This window comes from Microtus ochrogaster, assembly GCF_000317375.1.
Source record: "Microtus ochrogaster isolate Prairie Vole_2 chromosome 14 unlocalized genomic scaffold, MicOch1.0 chr14_random_1, whole genome shotgun sequence".
In the NCBI taxonomy this organism is placed as follows: Eukaryota; Metazoa; Chordata; class Mammalia; order Rodentia; family Cricetidae; genus Microtus; species Microtus ochrogaster.
This window is the reverse complement of record NW_004949096.1, coordinates 1,315,662-1,332,164: the sequence shown is the minus strand read 5'-3', so window position 1 is coordinate 1,332,164 and position 16,503 is coordinate 1,315,662. Positions and strand designations below refer to the sequence as shown.

The following is a 16,503-nucleotide window of genomic DNA, read 5'->3' as shown; positions in this document are numbered from 1 at the left end:
CCTGGAGTGTAGCTGACATCCACGGGAGAAAACTGGCTCCCCCACAAGCAGACATCCCCTGGCAACAGCTGTTTGGCTAGGGCTGGGACCTCCTGCTACTCCCTTCCTCTTCTCAGTGCTGGGATTTTTGTCTGGTTTGAACTGGTGAAGGCCTGGCATGTGCTGTCATGGTTATATATGCATTTTAAAGGTATTCCCGCTTTCTGGATTTCTGTTGTTGTTTTTAAACTTGGGAAAACTCAAGTTTTCATTGGTTTTTATTCTGTCTCTGCCTCCTAGGTTCTGGGATTATAGGCATCTGCCACTATAACCCACTTGAAATACTCAAAATTTTATAGAACTAAAGAAAGTTTAATTTGTAATAAAATAGCACTAAGGTGGGTAAAACACATTAGTGCTTTATTGAACAGGAAACATAGCAAAAAGTCCATGGGACCTGAATCCAGGTTCTTTGCACCTGCATCTGGGTCTTGCCTCTCACTGTAGCTCTGGAACTTTGGGGGGCAGGGGAGAGAACTGATTCAATTTGATTTTACTCTCATTATTCCGGAAATAGGTGACATTGCCTTGATTTTGTGGATGAAGAGAATGGTACTAGGATGAAATAAACAAGGAAATCTTCACAGTTTATACAAAAGGTAAATCTGAGAAAAGTCTCAGACAGATGACTGCATAGCCTTCCTCCCTGTTACACTGAGTATTTCCTCCAGGGTACAAGAATTGCCTCAAATAGTCAGGAATTCTACTCATTTTAAAATGGCCAGATTTTCCTGCCCCTTCCCAGCTGCGGCACTCTGGAGAGCAAGTCTTGCACCTTGCCTGAGCAACACAGTAGAGGTGAATCCTGTTAGCAAGGGTGTGGGAGAGCTGGACCCATTACCTGTCTGTCATATGGCATCCCTCCTCCCCTTGGCTCTTGTCAGCAGCAGCAGGTGGGAGAGCTGGCCCTGCCCCTTACTGGCTGCAGCACTCTGGAGAGCAGGCCCTGTTCCTTACCTGGGCAGCACAGTAGAGCTGACCCTGACAGTGAGAAAGCTGACACAGAAGGGAAAGATGCTCCCTCTACTCCCCCAACCAACTGTGGTTGGCAGAAGAGCTGGCCCCGGGGTCATGAGAGCAGGAGAGCTGGCCTTGTCCTGTACCAGCTGCATCACTAGGGAGAATGGGCCCTGAACCTCATCTGTGCAACACAGTAAAGCTGGCCCTGTTGGAAGTGGTGTTGGTGAGCATGTTCTAAAGGCATTGAGAGCAGAACAGACCCCACCCCTTGGTGCCTGCTGCTTTAGGGAAGCTAGCAGGGGCAGTGCTGGAGAGCTGGCCCTGGTGGTGAGGATGAGGGAGATCTACCACCCAGGTCCAGACTCAGGGCTCTGAGTTGGCCCACGCCAACATCCACCCCATCTATGAACTGCTGGAGCATGTAAAGGGGCTGGTTCTGCAGATCCAAAGGTGCAGGATCTCTAACACACAAGGCAACAACAGGCTATTCGAGAGGAGTCCCAGTGAGGGCCCAGTAGCAATAGTGTGGCAGAAGCCAGAGGCATCGAGCCAAACCAATGACTAATTGGAATAAACACAAGTAAAAATGTATGGACTAAAGGTATGCTGTGTAACTGGGCCACACTGCAGCTTCCATGACAAGATTTCCTTCTTTTAAATTTTATTTTTCTTTATTTGGGATTGAGGTTGCAAGAGCAGAGGGCAGATATGAAGGGGCAGGGAGATGAATGGGATCGGGATGTATGATGTGAAATTCACAAGGAATCAACAAAATGTTTTAAAAATGTAAAAATAAAATGGCCAGATTTTCCATAATACACATTCCCTACTTAGCATTGTCTAGCTGCTTTTATTAAGAGACTATATATTATACGTAATGTAATAATATATGCACTAGTCACTTTATTACAGTCACTAAAGCTGTGGCGACTCTTCCAGATCTTTGGGTCTCTAAGCAGGTAGAATGGGTGGTTGATAACAGAAAGGTTCCCAATCTTAGCAACTAGGGTCATTTCTACATTTTTTGTTGTGGGTGTGTCCTGTGTATTGTGGAATGTTTCGAGACTTTCCAAGCTCCTCTAAGTTAGGCACCCAGTATCACATTTTCATTTGGGGCAAATGAAAATATTACTTCTGCTTGGGAAGGATCATAGGAGCAAAATGTGAGGTAAGCCCATCTAGGGTCCAGGAGTGGTTAGCACATGCCGCGGGCTTTGACTCCAAACTTCGCTAAGGCCTTCCCCATCCCTGCTGTTAGGCCTCAGCCCCGGAACGCCGCACAGTGTCACGTTCTAGAGTGAGTGAGTCCCATTTCTAGAGTGAGTGAGTCACGTTCTAGAGTGAGTGAGTCACGTTCTAGAGTGAGTTGCGTTCCAGAGGAGTGAGTCGCGCTCTAGAGTGAGCCAGTCACGTTCTAGAGTGAGTCGCGTTCTAGAGGAGTGAGTCGCGTTCTAGAGGAGTCACGCTCTAGAGTGAGTCACGCTCTAGAGCGAGTCACGCTCTAGAGGAGTGAGTCGCGCTCTAGAGTGAGTCACGTTCTAGAGTGAGTCACACTCTAGAGTGAGCCACGTTCTAGAGTGAGTGAGTCGCGTTCTAGAGTGAGCTTTCTCTGCCCCCTTCAGGCTTTCCGTCTATGTGCTCCTCATTTTATGGAACTTCAGTATCTTTGCACATGTATGTCAACTAGGCTTTGAGCATGTCTAAGACAAGCAAAATGCTTTGACCTTTGACCGGCTGGTATCTGGGTACATTGTAAACAATGTGATTAATATATATTTAACAAAATAAGAATATATTCCTTTCTGAGCAACCAGAGTTAGACACAGTGGATGGGACTCTGCAATTCTCAACCAATATTTACAAAATGCACAACAAGTATGTTAGATTAGGGAATGCTTAGCACCTTAGTAGCTATTGGGGTTGATAGTAAGCAATACTTTTACTTGGTAAATATTTGTTTACGTTCTTTGTATTTTGAGGAAAAAACTAGACTTTTATATTTCTGATTAACCATTTTATTATTGTAGCTTTCTTGAAGTATCATGGAGGATAACCCAGAAAAGCTGAAGAAAATGTCCAGAGGCTCAGCATATACCATGCATTGGCTTCAGAATTCTTTTTTTTATTATTATTATTATTTTATTAAAGCTTCTACAGTGAATTTATTTATTTATTAAGGATTTCTGCCTCCTCCCCGCCACCGCCTCCCATTTCCCTCCCCCTCCCATCAAGTCCCTCTCCCTCATCAGCTTGAAGAGCAATCAGGGTTCCCTGACCTGTGGGAAGTCCAAGGACCGCCCACCTCCATCCAGGTTTAGTAAGTTGAGCATCCAAACTGCCTAGGCTCCCCCAAAGCCAGTATGTGCAAGAAACAAGCATAACCAATAGAATACAAGAGATAGAAGAAGGAATCTCAGATTCTGAGGACACCATAGAGAAAATAAACGCACAGATCAAAGAAAACAGCAAAGCCAACAAATTCTCAACACAAAACATTCAGGAAATGGCTTCAGAATTCTAAACCTATGGGGCTGAAATGAGCTTTAAACATTATTGGCTTAGGGGATGGAAAAGTGGATCCATTGGTAAAATGCTTGCCCCACAAGTGTGAAAACCTATGTTTGGATTCCTAACACCCATAGGACAATTGTGGAGCAGAGACACACTTCAATTTCAGACTCCGTGTACTTATTTGAGAGCTGGGTGGTGGGCCCCCAAACAGCCGAAGGAGTAAAACAACCAACAACACTCTACATTATATAATAATTTACACAAGTATTTGTTGAATAAGGATCTACTGCCTATCTTCCCTGCAGTTCCTGTTGTAGATTCTGTTCTCAGAAAACAGCAGAAAGTTAGTTCTTGGCCTGAGAAGAAAGGAAGATGCTTGAAGTGTGGCAGGGTCTAGGGCAGAAGTATGCAGAACGGAAAGAACACGGGGCAGAGGCTCCTCACAGAGATCAGTGGTCAAAAGGCAAGTCAGGCAGGATTCAACAGGGGGAAAAAACAGAAAAGCAAATGCCAGTGTAGGGCGAAGGCTGAGAAGACCGAACACAATATGCCAGAGAGAGAACAGAGGTGTCAGGGAGTAACTGGGCCTGCACCTCAGACGAAGCCCTGCCAAGTCCCACATAGCTCAAAGCAGGTCCTTCTAGAGTTTTAACAGACAGAACGATTCAAAATCCTTCCCTTACATTACAGAAAATCTATTTTGCAACAGGACAAAGCTATTGGAGGTGAAGGAGTTCTAGAAATCTGTCTCAAAATGTAGGCCACAGAACTACTATAGGAGAACAGAAAACTCAGGAACCCTCCTATTGATAGAGATGAAGTGATGTGTTTGCATCATAGCACTGAAGACACGACTTCAAACCCAGAAATATAGCCAGGAAGCTGATGGCAATAGTGAATATATTACACCTAAAGTCTAGAAGAAAGAATCAGCCGGAGGGTCTGCAGAGCTCAGAAAAGACTTGACTCAGCTTCAGCCCCGCTGAGAAAGGAGGACGAGGATTCTGTTGGACAGTGGGAATGGGCAATGGGCACACGATTGGAAACCTGAGGGGACTCTAAAGTGTATGAGCAACACACCAGGCTGAGTATCAAAACAAGAACCTCAAGTCTATCCCAAATCACTTCCTAACATGTCTGTCTTTCACTGACTTCCTCAAACCCAAAAAGTCTCAGCTCCTGGGACAAAAACTCTCTGGTGCCTTTGTAAGAGCTAGAATCCCAGGGTTGGAGAGATGGCTAAATGGTTAAAAGCGTTTGCTGCTCTTACAAATGGGACTCCCGTTTGGATCCTAGTACTTATACTGGGCAACACACAACTACTTACAACTCCAGCCTGAGGGTATCTGACGCTCTGGCACCCAAGCACCTGCACACATCACACACATCACAAAATACAAATAAAAATACTTTTAAAGGAAATAGAATACCACTCTTAATCCCTTCTTTCCTTCTCTACCACCTGTGTGTGTTGGGATTACAAAGGGGGTTAGCCTGTACCCACAGGTCCCTAAGTACTAACCAGTAGCTATTTCAATGGAAGTCATCTTTTGTTTCCAATAATGATTGTAAAGCAACTATGCCACTTATGATACCATGGGGACTATAAGGAGAAGGGTCAAGTGAACCCAGATGTCCTAAACAGGATCTTCTCGCTGTGTGCAACCAAGCAGGTTGCTCTGGGAAGGCAGTCTGCCCTTCTACTGCCACCTCAGTGTCTCACCATGTTTCATGGATTTGGTTCTTTACACATCTTAGCATCCACTGCACAACAATGCACATCTGTGACATCTGGCCATGCCCTGTGCCAAAAACCTGGCAATGAACAAAGCAATCACTGTGGTCTCTGCCTTAGGCAAACTTGGTCTGGGTGGAACAGCAGACCTTTCATCAAAAATTACAAATTGGTGATTATAAATAAGATAAAGGTGAAGGGGGACATTAAGAATGCAGTGTGGATGCATCCCTCCAGGTAGGAGCTATGCCAGAGAAGAGCCAGATCAGACGTCATCCCAAGCATGGGCTTCAATAGCTCGAACTTTAGCACTTCCTCCAGGGTTGCTTTTCTCTTTCCTTTATTTTATTTTATTTTGAGGGAGATCTCACTGTGTAGCCCAGGTTGGCTTCAGTTTCTCAATCCTCCTGAGGTTCCTAAGTGCTAGGGCTACAGGCTTGACCCATCATGCCCACCTAGACTCTTCTTGAATCTCTTTGTTAATAGCATTGTTCTCGACAAAGCCCGGCTCTACACACCCAACTGCCAGCAAAGGGAGCTGTTTTCTTCCTTGATATTTCCACTGAAACTCTAGCAAAACCTGCTGGCTTCTAGAACCATGGTAAGCACAAGTATGCATTTTCAAGTTTATTGTTCAGCTACAAAAGAATTAATCTTTAAATACATTTTTGAGTGGGTTTGATAAATTAAGGTTGGACATTTGTTGTTATCTTCCTGAGACTTTCCTTCCTGGGTGATTAAGATCCAACTACGCAAAGATAAAGGGGTAACTGGGATCCCGTGATGATTTAAGGCTTAATATAAGCTTGCAAAGCCCTTAGCCAAAGGAAGGGCCATATCTCAGCTTCCAGGGACTAGGAAGCTGTAACTGTTCATAGACTTACGCTCCTAAAGACTCAGATAATTCTGTAGGCCAATGATGGATTCCCTTTCATAATCTATGCCCTTTTTATGAGCTTCGTTCTTTATCAAATCATGAAAAAGAGAGTGCACTTTATAGGCTGTTTGTGTTATCTGCATTTGTTCAATTCCCCCCTTTAAAAAGGAAAGTGTGAGCCATAAAATAAAATAATCCTAAGTGATCCCCACATTATCATTTTCCATTTGGCATGTGCCAGGCAAAAGAATTCTGCCTTCTTCTGCTGGTAGACGAACAGAAACTAACTTGGAACCTCAGCTGATAAAGCCTACTAACAATTTTTAATTTTCAAAAACTCATTCTTTTGTGGTTGGATAATAAACTTGAAAGCACAGGCTGCTGTGGCTGTGAGGTGGGTACAGAGAATGACATTAAATACGAACAAAGCATCTGACGAGCGCAAGGTGAGCTGATAAAATGGAGATGCCCTGACAGTAAGAAAACATACTGCTCCATTCAATTACAACATCTGCGCAGAATACAATCGCGTCTGTGTTTGGTAAATAGATGAGATCCAGGCCACATTCCTGCATTCCTCTGCTCTTCTAGGCACTCCCTCTTCTCAAACTCCCTGAGCTGTTTGTGCATGTTCTTAGGTGTCATCGCGTATCGCTATAGGCATCATGGCTATATTTAACTAATAATGACAGAGGTTGTCACTAGGTTTTAGCTCAGTAACACCAGTCTGACACATCATTTGAAGTATGTCTTCAATTTATATTTGATTAAAATCATAAACACCCCATCGACTGTGCCAATCAGAATGTTGACATCCTTTCCCTGAACTTTTGTATGAACTTTCTTCAGGTGAATTACAGTAGCTGAAAGGTAAAGAGCGGGAACATGTCTTAAAATGCAGCTCTTGGGGCAGAACAGGCCTTGCTTTTTACCTACATCCCATACAGTGAGAATTCAAACTTTCTAATTAGATTCCCCCACGTCATGTCATGTGTGCAACTGTGAGGTGTGTATTTTAACTCAGTTGCATTTATTTCAAGATTTCAGACCTGGCAAATAGCTCGCTAGTAAAACCAAGGACCTGTGACAGGTATGAAGGACTTGCAGAAACAAGTTTCCCCAAGGATAAAGCAAAGGACAGAACAGTTGAAACGCGGGGACCAGCGTATTTTCACCACCTTCCACGTGCCAAACTCTCACACACCTCCTCTTATTTGTTTCTTACAGTCATGTTGTGGGGTTGATTTCATTATGCTCAATTTGTAGGTGAGGAAACTCAGGCTTAGAGAGAGTAAGGGCTTGCCCAGGTTCACGGTGTAATTTGCTTTCCTGGCAGTGATAAAGAAAGTATAAGGGAATTATTGTTGCTGTTTCCCTGAACCTAGCCAGCCAGCTATTCTGGGAAAGTGGAAGTAGACACAAGACTCCAATGGAAAGTCATTTTTATAACATGTTATCCTCAATCCCCTCTTTCCTATACCTCTAGGTTCTGCAAGGGATTTATAGACATTTGGTTTTCAAGCAACTTGTTTTCATTAGAAAATAACTTTAAAAATCTAGGGATTTATTATTCCCCCTCTCTGCAAATCAGCGCTTGACCAGTTTACCCACAGCCAAGATGAGAGATGGGAATTGTACCGATATGTGGATTTGAGCCCACCATTCTCCCACTAAACAGCAGTGCATGCCTCTCATTCTCAGAGATGTCTGAAACTTCCAAACTAAACAGTTTGAAAGACAAAGCACCCTGGAAAAATAGCTATCAAATCCACAAGTTAATTGTCATGGCAAGTAAGAAATGGGGCACAGGCAGACAACTGTCTTACAGGTTTGATTTAAAGGGTTCTGGACAAATGTGTCTGCTCTAGAATTTTCTTCCTCTGTTGTTTTCATGACACTATTTATCATTACTATACCAAATTTTATTTCCTTTTTAGCACTTAAACATTGTCAATAGGTACCATATTGTTTGTTATTTGTTTATTTTCTATCGCCTCTACCTTGTTTTAACCAAAGCTCCATGAGACCACTGTTTTATTCACACTAAGTCTTTAAGTCGTGGGTAAGTGTCAGGAACTTTGTAGGGACTTGGTAAATATCTGCTGAAAATGTACAGGATGAAGGACACCAGTCCTTCTACTTTCTTACATCAATGGTTTGTGTGTGTGTGTGATTTTCCTCAGCTATATTTGGGGAGCTGAGCTCCCTGTCTGTGTTCCCCCATGCAACATTTTGAGGTGATAAAGACAGTATTTACAAGCCTTCTGAGTTACTGTCCTAGTAATGTTCCTCAGATTTCTTTGCAGAGGACAGAATAAAATTCTCAAGAATGTGTGGCTCCATATCTAGAGATTACTGGATTTTTCAAGAGTTAACATGTATTGGGGAAGTGGCTGAGTTAATAAGATGCTTGCCAGGCAACCATGAAGACCTGAGTTTGATTCCCAGTGACCATGCAAAGAACCTGGCATAGTGGCTCACTTGTAATCCCAGAACTGGGGAAGTAGAAGCTGAAGGTGGATTCTTTGGACTCATGGAACAACCAATCTAGACAAATAGTTCTGTGAGAAATCTTGTGTCAAAACTTAAAGTGAAGAGTGACTGGGGAGGACACTTGACATTGATCTCTTTGCTACATACATACATAAATACACATGCACACCACATACATACATACACAGAGAAAGAGTTTTAAAAGTTAACATGGTATCTATATTATAAATGTATATTTATGACATATAATGGAATTTTCTCAGAAAAACCTAGAGTGGGGACCCATAATCTGAGAAATGGTTTACATTTCAACAATACACTGGACTATTTATGCTGAATAAGGTTCAGATACCAAATGAGTAATGAAACAATTAGACTTACACAATGTTGGATTTTGGAACCGCAGAGAATATAATATACTCTGGTCTTTACCATGAACTCGGGTGTGAGGGTAGTGAGTGTATTATACTTAATGCTCATAACTGGGTGTTTGTTACACACAAATCATCATTCAGATTGTGCAGGTAGCAACAGATCTGCAATTATTTATTAGAGAAGTATGACCTATGTATAAACACACAACTCAGTATTTCATGAGAACACTAAGAATTCAGGTGTTTCTCACGACTTTGCATTTGGCAGTGTATGAGATGTAGTCATACCTATACACATATACTTCAAGTTCCCCATCACCTACAGGTACTTCTTGGTCTTCAGCAAGTGACTTCCAATCCGCATTTATTTATACATACTTACTAATTTTTAAGAGTTGAAATGGAGAAAATGTGTGAAATACATGACTATAGTTTTACAATCAGTTATCAAAATGTAATATTTTTCTATAAAGCCATTTTCCTAGTTTTGAGTAAATACAGCTAAGTTGGAGATAAAATACACTAATGATCTCATCTAATATATATGTATATATATATATATATACATACATATATATACTATTCAGAGAAAACAATGAAAAGAATATGAGAAAGCCAAACCTAATTCTGAGTCAAGGCACGGTAACCCTTTAGGCACATGTCACCATGCCTAGAGTTAGCTTTGGCAGAATAAAACAGTCACTGGAGTCAAACTCACTAGACATATCATGAAACAATAACGCATGATTCCAGGTTCATTAAACTCATGCAATATGACAGAACATTTCATTATTGATGCAGATATGAGAAAAAGTGTTATGCTGCTATTTATAATATGTCCTGTGTGTCGTGGAATTGAAACATTTCCAAATCATCAATAATTAAAATGATGAGAATCCATCATTTCACTGACATCTACTTCTCCATGAAAAGCTGGCCTGTTTTTAATGTGCTCACACATATTCTTGTCAATCACAAGCTGTCACAGCAGATTATTTCATTTGGTAGATCACATGGCAGCTAGCAGAAAATCTCCAGGTTTAAATATAGATCTTAGGTATAGTACCGAGAACCCCTTTCATGGAAAATTTCTCCCGTGACTACATCTTGCAGCAGGTAGGGTTTTGCAGGCTTACCATGATACTCAGCCCGTGCTCTCCTTAACAAAGCTCAGGGCAGAAAGGAATTGCTATAAATGATAACCCTGAGAGCCCAATAGCAGAGTACCACATTTAAGAGGTCTACAAACACAGGACTACAAACTTAAAGGCAATCAGATCCTGAGCACTAGAACTTGGCCCCAGCATCTTTATAATACTTAAGTCCTACAAGGACTGGATCTAGGAAGTTTTCGCTTTACTGACATCAAGCAGAGGCTGTGGATACCTGAATAAAATCTAAACAATATAAAAAAGAATCCGAGAACTTGTTCAAAGGCCTCTTTCTGACAGGATCATTAATAAATGTCAGAATCACTCCACGATGGAATTATAAGGACTAGTAAGACATCTTCATGAATAGTCTTCATAGAAAACACTTACACTTCTCCATCTTTTCTGTTTTTTATCTTCCATCCTAATCTTTCTAATTAGGTAGTCAGTTCAAAATACAGGAAATAGTCTAATTTAACAGGGAATACTTCCAATCAGTCTTGACCTTGGCCTGACCTCTAAGTGACCACTCAGTATTCTGAGGTGTGTGGACTGCTTTCTTAGTCTTTCAGAGACAGTGACTCGGCTGTCAGCAATGATACTCACAGGGACAATGAACAGTGCAAACCATCAGACACATGCTGGGGGCTTTTTTCTTTGCAAATTTGAGGTTACTTTTCATAAGAGACAATTTTTACTATCTATGCTGATTTTCTAAAATTCAGTTTAAAAAACAGTAAAATATGGAATATAATCACCAAAATATTATGCTGACTTATTTGGCCTTCTTGTAGGAGAAATAAAATAATAAATACTTTTTCCTGGGAATCACTGTTGAATTGTGGTTCTCCTACTAAGTATTCACATTATGACCTACAGACTTTGTTAAGCTCTGCAAAGTCCCGGACCTCTCTCCCTATGCCAGTGCTAAACACACCGTAGGCACACAATAAACATGTTTATCGGGTTACATTTTTATTGAATTGAAAATAAAACCCAGGTAGACAACCATGTTCCTTTGCTTTCACCTACTCTGGCCTGGCTGGTTACTTGCAGGCAGAGAGAAACCTCCGAGAAGCTGCTGAGAGGAGATTGAGTTGAAATAATGTCAGGTCACTGACTGGTGCCTCCATGCTGACTGTCTCTAAAGCGCACATGCAGATGGGAAGGTTGTGTCACTAACACTGGCTCTGCTCAGTGGCTTTCCTGCCCTCAACAATGCTTACGCCTCCCCAAGCTAAGCTCGTCTTCTGTCTTCAAAGTCATCCATACGTGGTTTATTGTTACAGTATACCCGTAAGTTAAGCATCACCCCACATGTGTGTGTGTACAAACATGTATTTACACTTACGTTCTCAATATTTTGAAAGTGAACAAACATCAGTGTTTAGGCTCATCTCTGAGAATAATCAGATGGTGGCTTCCCCCCATTGTCCTTATCCTACATCTTTTAAACAGACATGTGATATGCTAGTCTGTGTCCACGCTCACCTACAATTTCTTCTCTCAAAAGACAAGACACATCTGCCACCTGCTCTGCTCCGTGTCCCAGTAACAACTGTCGAGCAGCATAAAGATTGATTATCAGTCAAAAACCATTGCACAACACCAGATTTTGGTGGGTTAAGCTTGCTGATCCAGCAGGAGATGGTGTGAAATTTTCAGGAGCGTGTGCCAACATTTTGGTGTAAGAAAACAGCAGTGCATGTCACAATGAAACACAGCCAAGGATGTGCAGACAAAGCACAGAAGTTTTTTTGTTCTTGTTGCTCTGGACTTGGCTATTAAAAAGGATAAAATGGGGGCGGGAGAAGAAATTAGCTTGTACATTTAAAAACCGTCCACCAAGATGTGACATTATTATTTTAGGTATACTTACCCAGGAATTTTTTTCTCTTAGTTTACCTACAGATAATCTTTACATATCTCTTTTGTGATACTATTGTTCACTAGAAGGCAAGAATTTCTTATCCTTATAAAACTAATTAAGGATTTTGGTGAAGAGATCATGTGTAAATATATGGAGTTTTTAGAATTATAAAAACATATTTGCCTAATAAAGCATTTTGTGTAAGCAAATGTTTCTCTGAATATAAAATAAGACAAGCGCTGTCTAATGTTACAGCAAATCTGAAAGCACGTGAGTCTGAGTCACCACACAGGGCGGGTGCAGTGGGTGCCACCCCGACAGCTCCCTTTATAGGCACCACGGTGTCCCAGTTCAAGGAGCTGCTTGCTTTCTGATGATCAAGTGTTACCAGCCTGATAGCAATTCTAGTGCCATCTCATACAGTAGCATCAATGCATGGGGGACTTCCACTGTCTCCTCTGTAATCAACTCCAGAATTAGTTTTCTTTGGCTCATACACTCACTGCCTAGGCTTGTCTTTGCTCTACCAACTTTACAAGAGTGGCAGGGAAATTGCTTCTAATGTGGTATCAGAAGCTTTGGGGGCATAACATGCAGACTCGCTGGTTCTTAGGGCGAGACTGACTCTCACGTTACCTAAAGCTACCATGGTGAGGAACAGAGGGTAACGAGGCTCCACACAGCGTGCGTGGAAGAATGAAAACACGCTGCTTTCCTTTCTTTCTTTAAAGGTGTCATTTCACATTGAGAAAAGGATTTTTCCCCCTAGAAAATCCTCACTTCTGAACTCTTAAATATAAGGATATTGGGGGAAAAACTCCAAGCAGAAACTCTATCTGAGTTTCTATATTTAAACACATAAATATAAATATTTAAAGGTTAAAAATTAAGATTGAGCTGTAATGTTTATTTTATGAGTAATGTTACTGGGAGAATCACATGTATATAGAATTATTTGTTCGTTACTTGTCACAATTTCTTAATTATGTTAATGCAATCTGAAAAAAGACCAAGAGCGTAAATGAAAAGATGATCCTGGGAACTCTGAACTATTTTCTGAGAGCACACATCTCATGAATTACGTCTGCCGAGTGCCACAGAAACTAAACAGTAAATTCAATAATCTCTGATTTAATTTATTATATTTTCATCATTTAACCTCCTGCAGGCTCCCTAATGTCTATTCAGATCTATATTAAATTAAGCACCAATGCTAATGAAGGGCAATAAACGTGGCTGTCAGTGGATTTTTCTTTCATTAAGCACATTATCCTCTTACTGAGCTGTAAATGCGTAAACATTAGTTTTGTTAAACCATGCAAAAAAGACAGGAAGAAAATCATTTTTTAATTGCACTCCTTAAGCAATTTATTGTGAAGGAGTACGGTGTTTCTTTTTCTTTTTTTTACCTTTAATTTTTTTGAATGGATTTAAAAAGGGCTCTCCTGTTGAAACATAAACGTTGGCTTCATGGGGTATAGCTTCAGGTTTGAGGGCATTCCTTGCCGTCTGCCAAAAACACTCGTCGCGCGGGCATGTTCAGATTCAGCTTGTGTGTGACGCTTCTAGCAACTAGAAGAGTGTAACAGGTAGGACACAGTGATATACAAAGAAAGCAGCACATTCCCACAGAACCAAACCAGGAGGTCAAGGGAGTCACACGTCAGGTTCAGAAACTCAGTCAGTGACATGGCTGTTTTCCAGCATTGAAAATGCATAAACAAAAACCAAATCAAATGGCAAAAATAGCTCATTATTTATATTTATAAGTATTTTATAAACATTCTGTGTTTTAATTTATAAACAGTCTGTGTGTTAATAACTACAAAACGCATAGCCATTGTATTTATTTAATTAATCTGCTTAATTCTTAACCCAGTATTCTATTTACTTTAACATAGGAAAGTAGTAAAATTCCTACAACTATATAAGCCATATACAGGTTCAGATTTACACAACATTTTAACACAATAATTATCTTTCTTATTTGTTTGTATTATAAAGGAAATAAGAGATAAAGGACTTAAAACGTCGGTCTATTAGTTACCAAGGCGATGGTTGGTGCAGTAATGTTGGCAAAGGCTGTTCCAGATCCATTTGTATAAGCCGTCACTCTAATGACTCATGGTTGAAGTTTATATCTCTGAGACAATCCTTGGCAATTATGGGGTGACATCCATTTTAGCGCGGACTCTGATGCGCTAAAAGAAGGAAAAAAAATTCCACAAAACTTTGTGCATGTTAACAACTTAAAACTTTTTAAAAATGCTGTCCCACAGTTCTCTCATATAAGCACTTAAAATTGTTCCTACAAATAAGAAGATCCCACAACAAAACTTTTGATACAGCAAGATCAGCACTGTTTCAGTATCCAAACATACAATAGGATGTTTGCCAAGACTGTTACTCTCTCCAAATGAATCATTCTGACCATTTACTAGTAAAACCCAGAGCATTCTTGTTTAGATTATGTACATGAAGAATTAGAGCCAGTCAGACACCTGCCATGTTCTGACAGCCAAGACAATAGTAGGGGCTTAATAGCATGGGATATTAAAGGGCTAAGATATTTCCACAAGTGTCTACACTTTGAAAGAAAGTTTTTCATTTTTAAAGGATATAAGAAATTCAAATAGGTTTATTATGCTGAAAATGTTAATTCAAAAGTTAATTTTATTGCCTATATTTTTCCAATTTCAAATTGGGGAGCAATAAGAGTTGAGATTTCTAGGTTTTTATCTTTAGTCAAAAGTAGTTTGAATTTTTTTCGAAAGTACATGGTAAGCTGCCAAAAATATTTCATTCAGAATCTTCTTCTAATCATTTTCATTTAAAGGGTAGTAAAGTCAGCATTTAAAAACAAAAACTTTAAGTAAATTAAGTTAAAACCATAATATATCTGTATATTCAAAACCCTGAATGCAGTGGAGATCTTCCTCAGCGCCTGAGCCCTCATCTTCGCCACCTTTTCCTCTTGGACTAACAGTTTCTGACACACCGAAAATGTATGTACAAGATGGTTTGATAACTGCATTCTGTTTGATTCTGCTCCAAAATAATGGTTAAAGACCAAAAGCACACGTTTCTATTTAAAATAAATGTCTTCTAAGCAATGCCTCTGCCTCCAGCGTTCGCTTCAGATTTTGATGACCCAGGTTGAAGCGCATCTCATGTTCTCTAAAATGTAATTAGCCACACTCTGACTCCAGTGTTTTCAAAGGAAAAATCCAATAATAGCCGAAAACAGAATCCAAATGATACACTATGTTTTAATGTCTGAAATAGTCGATGGAATCACTATAAATTCTGCTCAAATAAAAGAGCTTCAACAGTTGGTTATAAGGAAGAGCGAATGGCTTTGATTACCTCGGCTGACCCACTGGCACACTGATGAGTCTCTTTCTCTTGGAAGCCGACATAAAACAAGAATTGTTTTTTCTCTTGGATTTGCAGCTATCTGGGTTTGATGGTTCCTCCTAGCTGTGATCTGAGGCTGTTTGATGTGTAGAACAATCTTGAAGGCCTGACCCTTGTGATACAGCCACTGAAGGCAGAAGTCTGCTGGGGCCAAACTGAAGCTGCAAGCAATCGTCGGTAGTTTTAATAACAGCTTTTGCCTGGTTTGACATGAACTCCCTGAAAGAAACAGCACATGGAAGAGTACAGTGAATCCATTGTAATGACTTTATTAACATCTACCATGCAGTAAACGCTGTGAGCTATCGGTTAGACAAAGGTACTCAGTCGGGATTTTGAGGCTTGTAATAGTCCTGGAGGGTAGGCAGTATTTGGAACTTCCCTTTACACTTAAGTTGAATATCAGAAAGGTTAAGTAAACATATACATCATTAGCAGAGGCAGGGTAGGAGCTTGGAGCCAAATGTATCCTACCACTGAGCTTAACTGTTTTATTTAGTTGAACTGAAGAAATCTGTATAATGCTTAAGGATGATAATTTGTAATTTTATGATTTACTTTATTAAACATGAGCAATTTTCTACTAGGAAATAGTTAAAGAGATGTGGTCCCTACAAGCATAAAGCTTGCAAGCTATCCCTCAGTAGTGGATATATTTTTAAATGAGTATATGAATGTATACGTACATGGACAAAAGTGACTGAAGAGATCTGGCTTAGCACTAGTGAGAGTATGATTGATATGAACTGTAGAGATGGTGCAGAAGAGGACTGGCTGCTCTTCTAGAGGACCTGCACCGACATCTGCCATCCCGCTCCAGGAGATGCCCTCTTCTGACCTCTGCATGATGCACAGACGTGCAAACACACAAAATACTCACATAAAAAACATTTTTTTTTGTTTTTTCGAGACAGGGTTTCTCTTTAGCTTTAGAGACTGTCCTGGAACTAGCTCTGTAGACCAGGCTGACCTTGAACTCACAGAGATCCACCGGCCTCTACCTCCTAAGAGCTGGGATTAAAGGCGTGCTCCACCACCGCCCTGCAAAAAAAAAAAAAAAAAAATTTAAAGGATGG

At 40.6% G+C, this 16,503-nt stretch overlaps 1 protein-coding gene across 1 annotated transcript in view; it reads right to left on the bottom strand.

Moving 5' to 3' along the window:
• The window catches only part of LOC101983087 (doublecortin domain-containing protein 1), a 35,894-nt gene extending 19,657 nt beyond the window's left edge, over window positions 1–16,237 (bottom strand). The window contains 6 exon segments of the mRNA XM_005372498.1: window positions 13,420–13,507; window positions 13,509–13,572; window positions 14,041–14,211; window positions 15,207–15,209; window positions 15,377–15,646; window positions 16,110–16,237. Coding sequence (XP_005372555.1) covers window positions 13,420–13,507; window positions 13,509–13,572; window positions 14,041–14,211; window positions 15,207–15,209; window positions 15,377–15,646; window positions 16,110–16,237 — 724 coding nt within the window.
• Between the last annotated feature and the right edge of the window lie 266 nt (window positions 16,238–16,503).